Here is a 19,536-nt window from a genome sequence, read left to right on the forward strand (position 1 = left end):
TTTAAACTTTTGAATATTTTTTGAATAAAGCTGAGTACTATGGATCACCATTTGCTGGAAATACATAGATCACTATGTCATAGTATAGACTAAATACTTGCTTCCTGACCATGGGGAAGTGGTTTCACCTTAGTCTTAGTTTGTTCCATAATATCAAAATAATAAAGTCTTACATTATGATTTGTTGTGGGGTTTAACGGAGATAATATATATTGTATCTAGTGTTGCCTGACACATAATAAGGCCTAATTAATGTTAGCTGTTATTATTAAAGTATTAATTAGACCAAAATGCTTTTTTAAAAACAGATTTATTGAGATATAATTTTTATGTTATATAATTTACTCATTTAAAGTATATAAATCAATGGGTTTTAGTACATTAATAGTTGTACTACCATTACCACAGTTAATTTTAGGACATTTTCACCACCCTTTAAAGTTATCCCCACAAACCCACCTTTCCCCCAGTACTAGGCAACCAATTGCCTACTTTGTCTCTGTAGATTTACTTATTCTAGAAGTATTTTATAAATGAAACCATACAATATATGGCTTTTTTCACTTAGCATGTTTATTGGGTTTATCCATGTTGGAGCATGTATCAGTACATCATTTTTTTAAATTGTTTTATTGCTTAAAGTATTACAAAGAGTATTATATATGTCTCCTCTTTTTTTTCTTTTTTATCTCTCCCCTTGACATTCCCCATCATTTGTTTTTATGGCTGAATAATACTCCACTGTATGGATAGACCACATTTTTTTACTCATTCACCAAATGGACATTTGGGTTGTTTGCATCTTCTGGCTGTAATGAGTAATGTTGCTATAAATATCTATGCACAAATTTTTGTGTGGACATCTGTTTTCATTTCTCTTGGCTATATACCTAGGAGTAGGATTTCTGGGTCAAATGGCAACTCTGTGTTTAAGTTTTTGATGAACTGCCTATCTGTTTCCCAAAATGGCTGCACTATTTTACATTCCCACCAGCAGTGTTAAGAGAGTTCCAATTTTTCCACATCCTTACCAATTCTTATTATCTGACTTTTTTATAATGCCCATCCTAGTGGGTATGAAAAAATATCTCTTGTTTTAATTTTACTTTTCTAATGACTAGTGATGTGGAATGTTTTTTTCATGTGTTAATGGCCACTTGCATATCTTTGGAGAAATGTCTATTCAAATCTTTTGCCCATTTTTCTTTTGAGTTACTAGTCTTTATTATGGAGTTATAAGACCACAATGCTTTTTAATATCAATTTGTATTGCCACCAAACAAAATGTGTTAGAAATAAGGTAATGTCAAACTTAATTTTTCTACAGGTACTAAAAATTTACCCCCAAAATATTGTCAATGAGAGATAAAGCTGATTGGGATATCAAAAGCAAAACGTTTGCAAGTACTGGTCATCATGCCTAAAGGGGTGCCAAAGGACCCAGAGATTGCTGATCTGTTCTACAAAGATGATCCTGAAGAACTTTTTATTGGTTTGCATGAGATTGGACATGGGAGTTTTGGAGCAGTTTATTTTGTAAGTAATGGAAAAGAATCATTTAGATATATTCGATTAAGAAAGTTTGACTTCTACACATTCTATTACTTGAAAAATACACTTGGCTTTAATGTCTATTCTACAAATTAAATGATATTTCCAATAGAGGCAAATAGTCATTGCAGAAAAACCAGTCCAGAAATCTAGGCGTTATTCAAGTTAATGGTATCTATATCAACTGACTGCTGTCAAGGTAATATTAAAAAGTTATAAGCTTGAAGTTGAGCCCTGTGCATTTCCACTGTATGCCACACTTTTTCCTGCCTTAGGACCTTTATATATGCTCCTACTTAGAAAATGCTGCACATTGCATCCCTGTCCCTCTTTAACTCTTGTTTGTCCTACAGATTTCAGATTAAGTGTTACATCCACAAGATAGCCTTTCCTATTCAACCCTCCAGCACTAAATTAAGACTTTTTAAATGATCTCTTAACATCCTGTGCTTGTACAGTGGGGCCTTGACTTATGAGTGTCCCGACTAACGAGTTTTTTGAGATACCAGCTGTCTCTCGCCCGATTTTTTGCATTGAGTTGACAGAGTAATTTGAGTTAACGAGCTCCTTAACGAGCTCGGTCTCGGAACGGATTAAACTTGTAAGTCAAGGCCCCACTGTACTTTGTTGCATTTATCACAATTGTAATTAAATAATTGTGTGAGAGTTTTTGATTCATGTATATTCCTCCCACCTTTTAATGGTTATTTCATTATATAACTGTACCATATTTATTTAACTGGTTCTTTATTGATGGAGGTTCTATATGATGAAGCCAGTGTGGATGTTTTAGAAATATGACTTGTTTCTGTTTGAATGAATATATTTTATTAAACCCTAATTTTTTATAGTGTAATCTTTGCATGTATACAGAGAGGGATTAAGATAAACTGTTCTTTAAAGTGGGATGGAAATGTCTACCTAAACCTATCAAAAGTTGGACAATCTTTAAATTGTGATAATGAAGTGTGAAAATGTTTTTTAAATTCTCTAGTCAAATATTTAAGAACCATCATTCATTCTTTCTGTTTTACTTTCTTCACTGTCTTAACACAGGCCACAAACGCTCACACCAATGAAGTGGTGGCAGTTAAGAAAATGTCTTACAGTGGGAAGCAGACACATGAGGTAAGTTAAAGACAGTTGAATACCTAAACTGACATAAGCAAGTTAATATGAAATTGATAGAAGAAACACGTTCTTTAAATATTTTTAAAATATATATTTTTATTGATTTCAGAGAGGAAGGGAGAGAGAAACATCAATGATGAGAATCATTGATCGGCTGCCTCCTGCATGCCCCCTATTGGGGATTGAGGGCACAATCCAGGCATGTGCCCTGACTGGGAATTGAACTGTGACCTCCTGGTTCATAGGTCAATGCTCAACCACTAAGCCACTCGAGCCAAGCATCTTTAAACATTTTTTATCACAATTCTTTTTTTTCCTTCATTCTGGAGCATACACTAAACATTCCTAATATTCTAACGCAGTCAGCTGTTTTGTGGAATAGATGGGTTAGTACAGTGGTCGGCAAACTCATTAGTCAGCAGAGCCAAATATCAACAGTACAACGATTAAAATTTCTTTTGAGAGCCAAATTTTTTAAACTTAAGCTATATAGGTAGGTACATTGTTTTTAACCTAATTAGGGTGCTCCTAGGGCTTAGGAAGAGCCACACTCAAGGGGCCAAAGAGCCGCATGTGGCTCGCGAGCCAGAGTTTGCCAATCACGGGGTTAGTACAATGGATTTAAATATGTATTTGGCCTGGCCGGCTTGGCTCAGTGGATAGAGAATCAGCCTGTGGACTGACGTGTCCCAGGTTCGATTCCGGCCAAGGGCACGTGCCTGGGTTGCAGGTTCGATCCCCAGTAAGGGGTGTGCAGGAGGCAGCCGATCAATGATTCTCTCTCATCATTGATGTTTCTATCTCTCCTTCTCCCTTCCTCTCTGAAATCAATAAAGAAATATATTTAAAATAAATAAATAAATAAATATGTATTTGATGTTAGATTTACATTTACATGTATTCAAACTTAAAGAAGTAACATAAGATTAAATGGCTTCTTCATTTATTAAAGATTTACTTTGTCCCTTTAAAAAATAAAAAGAAATGATGTATGTGTACTTGATAATAAAATACTATTTTAAGCTTTAGAATGATAATCTTTTTTTCTTCAATAGAAATGGCAAGATATTCTTAAGGAAGTCAAATTTTTACGACAGTTGAAGCACCCTAATACCATTGAGTACAAAGGTTGTTACTTGAAAGAGCACACTGCTTGGGTAAGTCAAAAGACCTCTATTATTTATTTTTTTCTATTAATTTTTTTCTATTTTTTCTCTTATCTCTTTGATCTATTAAATTATCAGTCCCACTTGACTTTTGTTATTGGTCTTTCACATTTGTTAATGCCTTAGAATATGCCATATGCCATATATTCTGTAAGAATGATATCTAGCCTATGGGAAATTGCATTCTATAAACGCTCATTGAAGAAATGGTGAAAGTTAACATGAGTTTATAATGACTTATTTATGAAAGTAAAGAGCAGGGCCTTCTATTCTCATTCTAAAATTTTTATCTTTGACATTTTTCATTCCCCACTCCAATTCCTGCATAGTTCAGAATTGTGCTTGGTATTGTAATGCCTAAGTTTTATCAAACAGGGCCAAGCAATAATTAAAATGAAATAATCCTTTGTTCCACTCTGTCTTCTTAGTGTATTTTTACATGATTGTGTTTCTGTTGGGCACTGTTCAGTACATAAAATGTTATACTTTGTACTTAATTCAGATTGCACATTCCAACTTAAAGTCTAATTTAACTATCATTTATTGAGTACTTACCAGCACTATGTCCTTTCCTGTACATGATCTCCACTTAGGGAATTGAATTTTTATTCCCAGATAGACTGTCAAACAGTATACTTAAACATTTCTGATCAAGTAACTTTTAAGATATCTAGAGCCATTGTTTCTGATCTGAGGAGAAATTAATCAGAGGCATCTCTCATGATCTGGAAATCAGTTCTCTGGCAATCTCAATTGTCTTGAAGGAGTCAAGAAAGGGATTTTGAGCAGGAAGGATGAATGTTACAGTATCAAGTGTTCAATCTCATGATTTCAGGTCTTCAGAAAAATCCTCTGAGCTCTTAGTTGAAGCCTATTTACTCTTAGATTACACAGAGTGCTAATAAGTTTGGTCACCGGGTCTCTGTCTCCAACAGATTTGATGGGTTAATCAGGAGAAGCTTTAGGAACTGAGCTGCTTGCTGGAGACATACCTACAAACAGCCACAGACTAATTTGACCATAAGGAAGAATTTGGGAAAGCTAAAGTATGGAGCCTCATTTTATGATCTGAGCATCATATGATTCTCCTGTGCTTGTGTATTAAATTGTTTTTTTCTCCTGCTTAAAAGAAGAAGGAGAAAGAAATTAGAAAAGTATGGGTACAGCCCTAACTGGTTTGGCTCCGTGGATAGAGCATCGGCCTGCGGACTGAAAGGTCCCAGGTTCGATTCCAGTCAAGGGCATGTACCTTGGTTGTGGGCACATCCCCAGTGTGAGGGGAGGATGCGGGAGGCGGCTGATTGATGTTTCTCTCCCATCAATGTTTCTGACTCTCTATCCCTCTCCCTTCCTCTCTGTAAAAAATCAATAAAGTATATTTTTTAAAAAAGAAAAGTATGGGTACAATTGAGAAACGTTTCCATTAAAATTCATTAAAGAAAAAAGAATTTATTTGTCAATTATACCTTGATATAGCTGAAAAAATAGTGCATATAAAAGGCTACCCTTCATTATAATAGTCACTTATGTGGATTCTCATTTCACAATAAGAAATGAAATTAATGTTTATAATCTGCTTACTTTTAATGTTAAGCTGAAAACTATAATAACATTTCTAAACTTTAAACTTTTAAGTTCCTTATATTGTTCTAAATTATTCTAGCAATACAATAATTTATATATTCATATATTTAATATTATGCATAATTTAATGATTTAAGTATATAGATATATAACTTGATTATTATAGAGTATATTGTATATGACATATATCACTATATGTATTATGTACCTTGCATTGCATTGCTATTGGAATTATTTAGAAAAATGAGATAAATTGCATATATAATCTATAATAATAAAAGCATAATATGCTAATTAGACCAGACATTCTTCCCGACAACCTTCCAGACGAAGCTATGGCAGCAGCGGCTGAGCCCCTTGCATGAATTTTGTGCATTGGGCCTCAAGTATTACATATAATATAGAATTATAACATTATATATATATATATATATATATATATATATATATAAAATTTTCTCCTAAGTTATTTTGATAACACAAGGTGCATGAAATATAGATATATGTTTTATACTAATTTTTGAATGAAAGGAACCAATATATTAATATTGGTTATGTCTAGGTAATTAAAGAAACTAGTATTTTATAATGAGCATATGGCATTTTTTAGAATAACAAAATAATTTGTAGGAGTATGTGTGCTTGTGTGTGTATGTGGAGACTGGTCACTGAGCATTCACAGTTCTGACCTTGGCTACAAATCAGTAGTCTGGGACACCTGAAATATTGAAGATGGAAATAAAGGAAGTTTTCTAATTTTTGCTTGTAAAAGACCTCCCAAGATTGCAAATATCAATAATATTTTAATATTATTTTCAAATTATTTTAAGATATAACTTTATCTCATATCTTGGGAATTTGAGCTAATGCAATGATACAGGCTACATCTTTAGATTGAGTTCTAAATAATATTTCCTTTTTCTCTTTTTAAGTGAAGGTGGAAGTAAATGATCTTGTGCCATAGATGCAAATACTTAATATTTTCTTGCTTAACACTTTTAAATAAAATTATTGATTGATTTTAGGAGGGGAGATAGAGAAAGAGAAAGAAAGAGAGATCATAACAATGACTCGTTGTCCCGCTTATTTATATGTTCATTGGTTGATTCTTGTATGTGCCCTGACAGAGGATCAAATCTGGATGATGCTCTAACGAACTGAGCTATTGGCCAGAGCTGTTTAACACTTTTTAAATGTGAAAATAAGGAATTTATTACTTATTATTGGCTTATTTTATTTAACTTCTATTTCCTGGTATCGGTTTTACTGGCTCATGTATTTGGTTGCCAGTTTCCAAGTTACAAAATTTAATTTGGAGTATAACCCAAGCTACCTTAAGTCCCTTTTTGAAACAAGATGATGTAGAATGTAGTAGAAAATAGGTAAGTTGGAGTATGGAGTCAGTATTTCCATACCCAGTCCCCTTAGAGTTTTAGACTAATTCCATTTCCAAGTAGGAGATAACGATAACAAATGATAAAAATTATAAAAACCAACTAGTGCCAGTTGACCAAAATTGAGTCCAGGGTCAAATAGGCCAGGATATTTATTCTTCTAGTATTCTTAGGTCCTGGGTTGGTCGGTTGGTTTTAGCAGTTTCTTGTTCATTGTTCTGGTTATTGTTTTAATCTCTTACAGTTGGTGATGGAGTATTGCTTAGGCTCAGCCTCTGATTTGTTAGAAGGTAAGAATCAGAACAGTCCCCTCCTTTCTGTTTTACCTTGACCAGGATGTTATCTGCTCTTAAATTAAAGTCCAATTTGGGCAAACCACATGGATGTTGACTTAGACTTAAGGATTGTGTGCATAAGCTATGCAAACTTTGTAGTGCCACCAAAACTGTCTGAGTAATGATTAGCAGTCCTCCTACTGTTTTTTTTTTTGTGTGTGTGTGTGTGTTTTTAGTTCATAGTTCATCCTGGGAAGGTACTACTAAAATGTTTACTAATGGGATGAAGTATATGCAGCCAAAAACATTAAATTTATATTTATGTATGAAAGAGAGGTAGATGGAATTATATTAAATATTAATATTTAACCCTTGCAAATACCTTGACTGACCCAGTTCTCCACAGATGCTGTTATAACCAGAGACTGTTAAAAATTTACATTAAAAAACTTTCTAATATCATCCTTAATCTCTGAATAGAAATTGCTTATTAGCTGCTTTCACAAATATTGAAAAGCTATAGTTAGAGGAGTGAGATAGATGGCTTCGGGGAGGAGGAGAATAATGCAACCTAAAACACTCTAGGGTTATAATGTGAGAAGAAACTAGTAAATTTGGGCCTGGCCAACTGACTTGCAACTGACAAATAAATTAATAATTCATTACCACAAATATCAGGCTTTGTTTTATTTTGTGTGAACAGGTTTGTTTGTTTTTATACTTCAGTTTTCTATTATCTGATTATGTATTGCTGTTCTATAGAAAATATATCTCTTGTGTGTTTAGATGAATGTGTGCCCAATTTGTCATTTGAGGAAGTCTATAATTCAGTTTGGTATAGTTGTATAAGATAAAAAGAGGCATGAAACTGATCATGTACTCCTGAATGTTTTTCCTTCCTCAGTTCACAAGAAACCACTTCAGGAAGTGGAGATCGCTGCCATTACTCATGGTGCCTTGCAGGGGCTAGCCTACCTGCATTCTCATGCATTGATTCATAGGTAAGATTAGAGACTAGTTACATTTTCATTTCAGCTATAGGACTATCTATTCAACGAACCTTGAAAATTAGTGCATGCTCCAATTTTTAGGGCGCCTAAGGATTTATGGGTAGCAAATAGACTGCCGCTGCTTCTGGATGTAAAGAGTAAAGTTGCCAGAATTTAGTTCCAATCTCTTGATCTCTCCCATGTATCCACAAAGACTTACATTATCTCTGTTCTATAGGTAACTATTCTCCAGGCAGGGTGTTGCAGGGAAGAAGAGCTCAGCAACCTTTTGATACTATGTCAAAAAGAGAAAAAAATAAATGGGTCTTTCTTGCATATATTTATTTCCTAGCTCAGTTTCTTCTCCCCTTCCAGTTGCAAATAACAAATCTATCTTATATAAATACATGCTGTTTTATCACTTTAAAATGTTTTCTGTTTCTGTGATTCATATAGATATTTAGAATAGTATTTTATTGTCTTTATTTTGGCAGATGAAGAAACTGAGACTCATAAAGATTTAAATAACTTGCCCATGGTTTCACAGCATTTATATAATAAAAAGTAAAACTCAAATTTCCTAGCTCCTAATCCAAGGCTTTCCCCTACCTTATATTTTTTTCTACTACAACCCCACTCTATTTCCCACCACTAACTTCTCCTAAACAAAGATGTTGTTTCTAATATTTTTCTTTTTCAGTAAAGAACTTCTAGTACAGTTACTTAAATGAATAGTGCAGAAGTAGTGGACTGTGAGTTATGTATAAAGTAACTGAGGTGGCTCAAAAACAAAAGAAAACACTGACATTTGCTAGGAAGAAATGAAACTATTAGGTCATAGGTTCCCCTTTTCTGTTTTAATCACATAAGACTAGCCATCACAAGATACTGGTACCAAAAAAGCAGAACCAAAATTCCTGCTGTGAATTTATAAAGACTAACTATGTATAATAAATATTGATTAAATAAATTGAACCATAATTTCTATGGATTTGACATTAAAATCCTATATAATAAAAGCCTAATATGCTAGGTGTCCACCATTTGTTCAACCATTCAACCAGTATGATGTGCACTGACCACCAGGAGGCAGATGCTCCAATCAATAGGTTAGCTTGCTGCTGGGATCTGGCCTATCGGTACTGGGCAAGGGGGGCTGGACACCCCCTGGAGCCCTCCCAAAGTCCCTCCCTGGCCCCAATTGTGCACCGGTGGGTGTCTCTCCATCTGGCCTGTGCTCTCTTGCAATCCAGGACCCCTTGGGGGATGTTGAAGAACCGGTTTTGGCTCGTTCCCTGCAGGCCAGGCTGAGGGACCCCACCAGTGCACAAATCCATGCACCGGCCTCTAGTGTATGTATATATATCTCTAATTCCAAGATGTCATTAAGGAATGCCAACTTGTTTATGATTTTGTTTGTTCCTATTAAAGCCACAGTTCAGCTTTTTATGCCTTTGTTATCTTAATCTGCACATTAATGTGTTAATTCTATATTATACTTTAACTTTTTTAATATGTAAAAGAAGTTGAAAGGACACGAAATTTTTAAAGAATGCTCTTTATTTAATAATAAATGCTATCTATGTCTCATTTTATTATTTTGATTTAAGAGGCTAGCTAGTCAATGTTGTAATTGAAAATAATAGAGAAAACATTTTTTGTTGTTGTTGTAAGAAATAAATAATGCTTTTTTTTAGTTCTCTCTGCCAATTCCTAATGTCATCATGAGGAAAGAAACTGAATTTTCAAGGAAGATTTTTGGAAACGTTGTTTTGGAAGTATTTGAACCTTATCATTTTTAATTTGACATAAATTTACCTCATTCTCTCTGCTTTATCTTTTCACTGCCCATCAACTTACAATTCTTGGTTCATAGTACTCATTACACCTCATACCTTTTTAAAAGAGAATAAAGAATACATCCACATCTTATCATTCTAAATTATCATACTGAAAATGATTTTTAAATTATATTTTAAAATCTTTTTTGCTGCATAAAATATCTAATAGCTTTAGTAGTAACCACTTGCAATTCTTTGCAGTAATACAATAAATGCAATTTCCTAACCCCTAATCCTTGTTTGTTTTGATCTTTCAGGGTCTTCTTTTTACTGTACAGTGTTATTTTTAAAATAACACCTTCTATGTAACATGTACCCTCAACTGCCTTAGAGTTGCAGTTACAATTAAAGGCAGAGAGAAAGGGTCACAGGCAAGAAAGAAAAGGTATGTGTGTAGAAGAGGCTTATTGGTAGGTAGTCAATACAGAGTCATTGAAGGTTTGTTTAGGCTTCAAAAAATATCAAGTAATTCGGAAAAGGGGGGGAAAAGGCGGTTACAAATGGCGCCAATTTTCCCAGCACAAGGAATACTGTTGGTGACTGGATTTAGCAGGTAAGAATATGGTTTTGTAGTGTAGCAATTGAATAGGTTTCCTTGTCTGTCATAACTGGCTTTTTTCTCATTGCCTTCTCTTCCTCTGAAGAGAGCTCTACCTTTCAGTGTAATTACTATGACCAACCTATAAGTACACCCAGGAATCTGGGCCCCCTTACAACATGCAGTAATTACTAAGTCCCCTTTTAGCTATCTGAGCAAGGTTTTTTAAAATAAACTTTTTGTCTTATTAATTGCATGCTCTGACCTTATTCCATAATCAAAATTGAAAAGTAATTTTCTAACCTTCTTATTTTTTTCCTACAGGGATATTAAAGCAGGAAATATTCTTCTAACAGAGCCAGGTCAGGTGAAACTAGCTGATTTTGGATCTGCTTCAATGGCTTCTCCTGCCAACTCCTTTGTGGGCACACCTTACTGGTATGTAGAATTAGAGAACATGACATAGTTTTAAAAATATGCATCCACGAACAAGGTTTTGCTCTGCTATTTTGACAGTGTCTCACCATGTCTCTTAAAATGAGATTTTATTACAGAAGGATAGAAAACTCATTAGCAAAAAGAAACACTCTGACTTAGTATAAAATTTCTGGTGACTTTAAATTGTTCAAATAAGGTTGATGTCACTGTGTGTAAACTGAGCAGGATTATCAACACACTGTCCAAGCTCAGGTTTTAGATTTCATTTAAAGTTTCTTTTCAACTTTTCTCTTGAGGCAGAGTCTCTAGGCAAGGAGGGTAGCTTCTTTAACCTCCTCTAGCCAGTGAGCATAAATACTGCCTTTCAGTGAAAGAAATCCAGGTTCTTCTGTTTGCTGAATTCTCTGATACTTTACCTAGCTTATCATTCTGACTTAGTTTTATCCCATTCTATTCAAGATTCCTTTCCTTCCTTTCATAGATGCATTGGAATTTTATTGTACCTTAGAGAATGACTTATATCCCTGGAAAATTGCTTACCTACCAAAATAATTAGCTATTTGAAATTTTTTTCAACACCATCGAATAGCATTTGCTAAGCAACTACTTACATTCACTATTAAAGAACAAAGCATATTAAACTGATATGACCCCTGTCCTCCTAATGAAAGTCTATTATGGACAAAGTAACATTCATAGCAGTTTGTTTGTTTGTTTGTTAGGTTGGTTGGTTTTAAGTTACAATATCTTTGGAAGATTTTTCATGTTGCTTAAAGTAATTTATTTGTTTAAGTGTTTCATACATATTAATCCTTTATTAATCTCTGAGGTAGCTACTAGAATTCTCTCCATTTTACAGATGAAGAAACTAATATACAGAAAGGTTAAGTAAACTTACTGAAAATCAAACTTAAAGGAAATAGTGGAACCAGGGTTTACTGAAAATAATGTATTATTTCATGTAAATCACTAAGTATATTATTTACATTTTGAATAGTGTTTTTTTCCAAATGATTTGTGGGAGGAGGTAATATCTTTATGAGATAAAGTTTTAGAACACCCTCAAAACAGTTATTTTATTGAGTCACTTCATTAGGTAAATTTAGTTTTTAATTTACAACATTATTTTTGGTAGGATGGCTCCAGAGGTGATCTTGGCTATGGACGAAGGACAGTATGATGGCAAAGTTGACATTTGGTCACTTGGGATCACCTGTATTGAATTGGGTAAGTAAAGACTTGCTTTCATTGTATTTTTTGAGACTCACTCCTTATTATGATTGTTAATTCATTCATCCAGCAATTTTTAATGTGTTACTAGTATACGTGTGCCAGGTAGTGTGAATTCATTATATTTTTCCCCATGTTCTTGTATAACATCAGAAGATTGCTTTCTCTCTGGTACATTTTCAAGTTATTAATTTAAGTAAAACTTTGAGCAGATATGGCAGTGACCAATGTGGAAATCATGATAAGTATTACTATTTGAAAAATAGCCATTCTCCATACTATAAGTGGTAATATATGTCTTTTCTTCATGTAATGTTTGTTATTCAATATATATTCCAACTTATTTAAGGGACATTTGCGAAAGTAAAAGTAGGCCTACCAAAAATCTGACTCTAAAAACTATATTTGACCCAACCCATAAAGAGAGCAACCCCTAGAGAAAACATTTTAGAAGATACTGCCATCTTTCTTAAAAGAAAATATTTTTATTGATTTCAGAGAGGAAGGGAGAAGGAGAGAAACATCAATAATGAGAGAGAATCATTGATCGGCTGCCTCCTGCATGCCCCCCACTGAGAATTGAGCCTGCAGTTTGGGCATGTGCCCTTGACCAGAATCAAACCCGGGACCCTTCAATCCACAGGTCAACGCTCTATCCACTGAGCCAAACCAGCTAGGGCAATAACTGCCAACTTTAAAGTTGTTCCTCAAATAGTTGTAGTTATCTAAAATTAATTAAAATACCAAGTAATCTCTTGTTGTAAGCTTTAAATTGTAATATATCTTAAAGTTACCTTTATTCAGTTGTATACTGGTAAATTTAACCAGTGACTCTTGGAGGGTGAGGGAATATGAAAAGCTCTAATTTGTAGCATTTGCCAATTTTCATGGTGTAAATATTCCCACTATAGCCAATTTCAAGTCACCAGTTGATTCACTAAATGTGGAGTTGGGGAAAGGTATGCACAGTTGACCTTCCAAAGCCAGTGTGAGTTGGCTCCAGCACAACACTGCCTTTATCTAGATATTTGTATACATTTTATTTTATTTTTTTAATTACTAGCCCGGTGCATGAAATTCATGCACATTAAAGGGAATTAATTAGAGGAACGTAATTTGGACTCACTATCTAATATCAATAATATGTGAGCGTGAGGCAGTCACATTTCTGAAACTCAATGACATGAATTTTAGCTATTACTTTGCCAAATAAATGGAATTTACAGATATCATTTAAAAGAGCATTCAGCTTAATATTAAAAACTCTGACTACCAAGTCAGGTCTGTTTTCAACTTTTTGCCAGTGTTGTAAATTGTTTGCAATATCTGCCCATTTGGGGTTGCATGTCATGGTTATGAATAAATCGGGCTTGCCATACTTCGTTACAATTGCCACAGCATCCTGATATTGCTGCTGCATATTTCTGGGACTACCCTCAGAAGATGATGGAAGTATTACATTTTACCAATCGGCACATTGTCATTTTCAGATCTACATTTGAGATAATCCATCAAACTACTATATTTTTCTTTTTCTTTTTTAATATATTTTATTGATTTTTTACAGAGAGGAAGGGAGAGAGTTAGAAACATCGATGAGAGAGAAACATCGATGAGAGAGAAACATCGATCAGCTGCCTCCTGCACACCTCCTACTGGGGATGTGCCCACAACCAAGGTACATGCCCTTGACCGGAATCGAACTTGAGACCTTTCAGTCTGCAGGCCAACGCTCTATCCACTGAGCTAAACCAGTTAGGGCAAACCACTATATTTTTCAACTCTCAACTTAGATTGGTTTGCTTTGATGAAATTTATCTGATTGGCCTCCATTTTTTAATATGAATCCACAATAAACTGTTGAGTTAATTTTCCTGCATTTAAAATAGGATTAAATGTGTCCTGCACAGAGAGATGAAATCAGTAATACTGTATTTGTGTGACTCGTCCTTACATTTTGTCTAGTATTATTGTCGATTACACTGTTGTCTCTGAGTCTTAATGCAATATCTGTTCCCCAGCCTTTTTCACCATGTGGAAAAAGAATAGGATATGTCATTGCATCTAATGTAGGAAACAGGATATTGATTTGTTTCATTTTAGTGGCATTTGGATTATTGGGATCTGGTTTACAATGAATGAGCAAGTCCCTTTCAAAAGGAGGTTTTCCATCTTCATTTCTGAATATGACAGCAACCTCGGTTACACGGGGAGAATTACATCTACCTGGGTCACTGTTACAATCATATTTAATTGCCATTGTTACTTCTGTGGGAACAATACCTTTTGCTGCTGCTTCAGATTGGGCTTTCTTTTCTACCTCATGTAGCATCTTTTACGATTTTGTTAATTCATTTATTTCATGCATGAGGTTGTTGATGTTGATCATGAGTATTTCTGAGCAGCCCTGGTTTTCTGGCATTGCTAATCTTTTACTTGTAGCTTCGGCTGTATCCAAAATATAGAGTTGAGCAAACTTCCGAGAAACACCATCTGAAGTATGTAAAGTTCCAGTACAGTGATAAACTTGTCCGTGTACTCTAAAACAGTATGGCCCATATTCTGATGGCCATGCAATATTTGCACCCATGGAAGCAAAAGCAAAAGAACTATTTATGGAATGAATATTTTCCATGAAATTTTTACTGTCAGAATCTTCGTTTGTCATTAATCTTTTTAAATATGCCGGGTAATCTGGAAAATGTATATCATTTGGACAGACTTTCCCTTTGCTACAACATCGAGTAAATTTCCCATCGGATGGTTTTTCATCAGAGAAATTTAGTGATATGCAAAATTCACATCAAACAGTCATTCCACCACAACTGTGTTCAAGAATTGCATCCTCATGTACTCCATTTCCGCTGAGAAGGCAGTTCCTACCAGTACTGGTAGTACTTGTTGATGACTGTTCTCTAGACATATTCTGTCGTTGCCACCGCCTTCTTTCAACTTCAAAGGCAGGTTGGTCTTTAGGCATTTTCTGTCGATAATGCCACTGTTTTTCGGCATCAGAGCGACGTTTTTCCAGTAGCTGGTATTCAGATACATCCTGTCGCAGGCGCCACCTTCTTTCAAGATCAGACGCATTCTGCTCTGCAGACACTCTCTGTTGATAACGCCGGCATCTTTGGGCTGCAGAGCTACATTGTATCAACAGTTGTTTTTTAGACATAGTCCCACCTCTCTACTGTCACGGTCTGAGTTGCAGGTGAATGAGAGTCCTGGCTGTCAGGCCGCTGAGAGCCGTCTGACCAAAGGCTGATTCTGGCTGATTCTGTGGGGGTTGGACTTCCTCCTCCCTGCTGTCAGTTTCCACAGCTGTGATGAGGAAGCTGGGGTGACAGAGGGAGCCGTGCCCTCCAAGCTGCCCTCTCTCTCACTCTGCTCTATGTCCAGCCGTCTCCTGCTCTGCCAAGTCTTCCATACCTCCTGCTCCTCTCCCACTCTCCTTTCTGCCGGCAAGGTCCTGGGAGCCTGCAGGTGTGGCTAGGTGCGGGCGGCCTCGCCTCCCGGACTGGCGAAGGTCCTGGGAGCCCATGGGCATGGCTACGGCCTCGCCTCCTGGGCCAGCAATGGTCCCGGGAGCCCGTGGTCGCGGCCGCCGTCACTTCCTGGGGCTCTTGACACCTGCATATGCAAATTAACCGCCATCTTTGTTGGGTTAATTTGCATAGTCACTCTAATTGGCTGGTGGGTGTGGCTTGTGGGCGTGGTTTGAGCATAGCAGAGGGACGGTTAATTTGCATGTTTCTCTTTTATTATATAGGATATACTTTTTATTGATTTCAGAGAGGAAGGGAGAGGGAGAGATAGAAACATCAATGATGAGAGAGAATCATTGATCTGCTGCCTCTTGCATGCCCCCTTCTGGGGATCGAGCCCACAACCCAGGCATGTGCCCTTGACTGGAATCAAACCCAGGACCCTTCAGTCTGTAGGCCAACACTCTATCCACTGAGCCAAACCTGTTAGGGCTATTTGTATACATTTTAAATAAAAAATGTTTAATATTTTAAAAATCAGTTTTTAAAAATATTTTGTCTGATTTTTAAAATTTAGGTAGTAACTTTTTGTTTTATTTTCTCTATTCTGGTATCCAAATTGATCCTGTAAGAATTTTAGAGATCCAGTTTGTTCTCAGGCTAAGGTTTTGTCTTTCCTTACAATGTTTCTCCTCCCTATAAGGACAGTTTGGGATACTTTGTATTGCATTTCCAATTGTTTCATTGACTCCTTCCAACAACAACAACAAAAAATATGGTAAATATATACAATTTGTCTTCTTTTTTTTTTTTACATTAAAGATATGTTAATGTTAAACAAAACAATTCAAGGAGGAAAGTTAGAATATTTACTTACTTTTTCACTAAGTAACATTAGCATGATTTATAAATCAAAAAATATAAAAAGACATGCAGTAAAAGAACTTTCCCCTGGTACTATCAGCCCAATTCTACCCCACCTCTGCCAACACATATAGGAAACCACTGTTATTAATTTCTTGTATATCCTCCTCAACTTCCTTTATGAGTATACAAACAAGTTTGAATGTACACATAATATTCCTTTTCGCACCCAAGTTAACATAAAAAGTGATTCTATACTTTGATTTTTTACTTCACAATTTCTTGGAGATCTGTTTCATATTAGTAACTTAGACATCTTTTTTATTTTTTAATGGCATAATGTTATTCCTTTATATCAGTGATTTTCAACCAGTGTGCCACAAAAATTTTTTAAATGTGCAACACCAGTCAGGGCCACTGACCTCTTTTCTCTTAGATTGTCAAATAAGAAAATGATAATAGCCAACACAGCAATAGCCATCTGGTGTGAATGAATCAAAATATACTTTATTTTTAGATCTGCAAAAAATATTTTTTTGTGTGTGCCACTGAATTTTAATACTTAGTTTGTGTGTGCCATGAGATTCAAATATTTGAAAATTGCTGCTTTATATGTATATACTATAATGTATTTAACTGATTGTCTATTAATGGATATGGAGGTGGTAGTTTTCTTTTTAGGTTGTAATATTGTATTATTCTCCCCTTCACTGCAAAAGAAATTCCTCCAATTTATTCAGACTGATTTTTGGTGGCACTCAGCAGAAATATGTGCATATGTTATAAACAACATATGATGAGCTTCTAGCAATACTATGTAGAACTTGACAAGGTAGTCCTAAAATTAATAGGGCCAAAACTAGCCAAGACAATTTTGAAGAAATAGAATTTGGATGGAAGAATCACTGTACCAAAATCCATACCATCTTCCACTGAAAGAACTAGTCAAATGCATGAATCCTTGAAAAACTTTTGGACATTGAAATTGTCCAGTCACCAGATACATTATTTTTTTTAAAGATTATTTCAAGAGAAGTTAATTTGATGTTCTTCTGCTTAAACTACAGATACTTAGTTCATGAGCAACGATCATGGTAGAATCTGGCAAATGGTCCATCAGTATTGACATGGAACTGTTCAGAAATAAATTCTCCAGGAGCAGAAAAAGCATGAAAACACAAATGTTATGTAATTTCTTTGCTGAAAATTTTTTCCCACATTAGCCACTCATTGTTTGTCTGTTCATAAAAGAATGTTTGATGACTATTGTGTTAAGCTACTTAGTCTTATAAAGTTTCTACTTCTATTTTTTTTTTCATTTTAAAATACTAGAACTATCCTATATGATAAAAGAGAAACATGTAAATTGACCGTCCCTCCACTATGCTCACCAGCCAATCAGGAGTGAGTATGCAAATTAACCCGCCAAAGATGGTGTGTTAATTTGCATACACAGGCACCAGGCAGAGAGCAGAGCAGGAGAGCTGGCGGCTTGGAGGACTTGGCAGAGTGGGAGGCCATGGGACAGAGACAGAGAAGGAAGGGAAAACCAAGATCGCGGGGAGCACCAGGAATTCTGGGAATAGTAGTTTTGGTGGCAGCCCCAGGACTGGAAGCGGAAGCCCGGAGCGTGGGGGAGCACCAGGAATGCTGGGAATCGTAGTTCTGGAGGCAGACGGCTCTCCTAGACACTAGAGCAAAGTGAGCCTGGAGCAAGTTACTATTGCGGTGGGGGATGGAGGGAAAGCAAAGGTGAGAGACATAAGTAAAATCAGAGTGTCTAGGAAAAATTAAAGGGAAGATATCCTAAAACTTCCAGGAAATCTCCACCAATGAAGCAAAGAAATAAAAAAATTCCTCTATTATTCTGTGAGCAACAAACCAAACTGAGTTGGGGTCTTAGACAATTCGCTCATATGATTGCAAAGACAGACAGAAACTCCCAGATTGGAGAGGGCTCCCCTGAGGGCTCCCAGATTGGAGAGGGTGCAGGTCGGGCTGAGGAACCCCCACAACCTCCAGTGCACAAAAGTCATGCACTGGGCCTCTAATCCATTATAAAATGCAAAGTTACTGAAGAGGCACTGAGGCCTAGTGGAAAGAACACAGGTCTTGGGGTATTACAGACTGGGTTGAAATCCCAATTTTGCCACTTACTGCATGACTTGGTTTCATTCTTTAAGCTAACTGACCCTCTGTTTCTTCAGTTGGGAAATTTGAATAATAATGCTTATCTTGCATTATTGTGAGAATTATGAACATACCTGAAGTGAGTACCTGACATATAATAGGAACTCAGTAAATGGTATAAATTATTATTATGGTTGTCAATAACATTTGTTCATCAGAAATCTGTTGCCTTTTCATGTTCTTTCTTTTTTAAAAAATACGTTTTTATTTATTTTAGAGAAGGAGGAAGGGAGAGGGAGAGATAGAAACATCAATGAGAGAAAAACATTGATTGGCTCCTCCTGCATGCCCCCTACTGGGTATCAAGCCCACAACCCAGGCATATGCCCTGACTGGGAATCAAACCAGTCACCTCTTGGTGCATGGGCACTTAATCCACTGAGCCACACCAGCCGGGCATGATCTTTCTTATTAGAATAAAGCTCAGGCTAGGTGCTACAATTTAGCATGAGCTTTGCCAAATGGAGCAGTGTCCAAAAGTTTCAATTGAATTGATCATCCTGAACATTGATCTCATAAAACACACATGGAACATCCATAGAAACTTGGTCATTGTCTTTAAATTTAGTAGAAATAATTATTTTTCCTTTAATTTAGTTAATTCAGCTTTTTTATGCTACCACCCTTTTCCTTTCTTTTGAGATTGTGATTACCTATCACAAGGTGGCTTCAAAAGCACTCCCAGGCCAAAGCCGGTTTGGCTCAGTGGATAGAGCATCGGCCTGCGGACTGAAGGGTCCTGGGTTCGATTCCGGTCGAGGGCATGTACCTGGGTTGTGGGCACATCCCCAGTAGGAGATGTGCAGGAGGCAGCTGATTGATGTTTCTCTCTCATCAATGTTTCTGACTCTATCTCTCTC

At 35.9% G+C, this 19,536-nt stretch overlaps 1 protein-coding gene across 3 annotated transcripts in view; it reads left to right on the plus strand.

Annotated features, from left to right (window-relative positions):
* Nucleotides 1-19,536, plus strand: part of TAOK3 (TAO kinase 3) — a 155,796-nt gene that overhangs the window by 71,558 nt on the left and 64,702 nt on the right. For all 3 annotated transcript variants that reach the window (XM_070400093.1, XM_070400095.1, XM_070400094.1), the window contains exons 3-9: nt 1,328-1,536; nt 2,608-2,679; nt 3,738-3,839; nt 7,071-7,116; nt 8,006-8,102; nt 10,794-10,907; nt 12,043-12,134. In XM_070400093.1, coding sequence (XP_070256194.1) covers nt 1,417-1,536; nt 2,608-2,679; nt 3,738-3,839; nt 7,071-7,116; nt 8,006-8,102; nt 10,794-10,907; nt 12,043-12,134 — 643 coding nt within the window. In that variant the 5' untranslated portion in view covers nt 1,328-1,416. The remainder of the gene's footprint in view (nt 1-1,327; nt 1,537-2,607; nt 2,680-3,737; nt 3,840-7,070; nt 7,117-8,005; nt 8,103-10,793; nt 10,908-12,042; nt 12,135-19,536) is intronic.

This window comes from Myotis yumanensis, unplaced genomic scaffold (assembly GCF_028538775.1).
Source record: "Myotis yumanensis isolate MYYU_CA2020_CCGP unplaced genomic scaffold, mMyoYum1.0.hap1 SCAF_19, whole genome shotgun sequence".
Lineage (NCBI taxonomy): Eukaryota > Metazoa > Chordata > Mammalia > Chiroptera > Vespertilionidae > Myotis > Myotis yumanensis.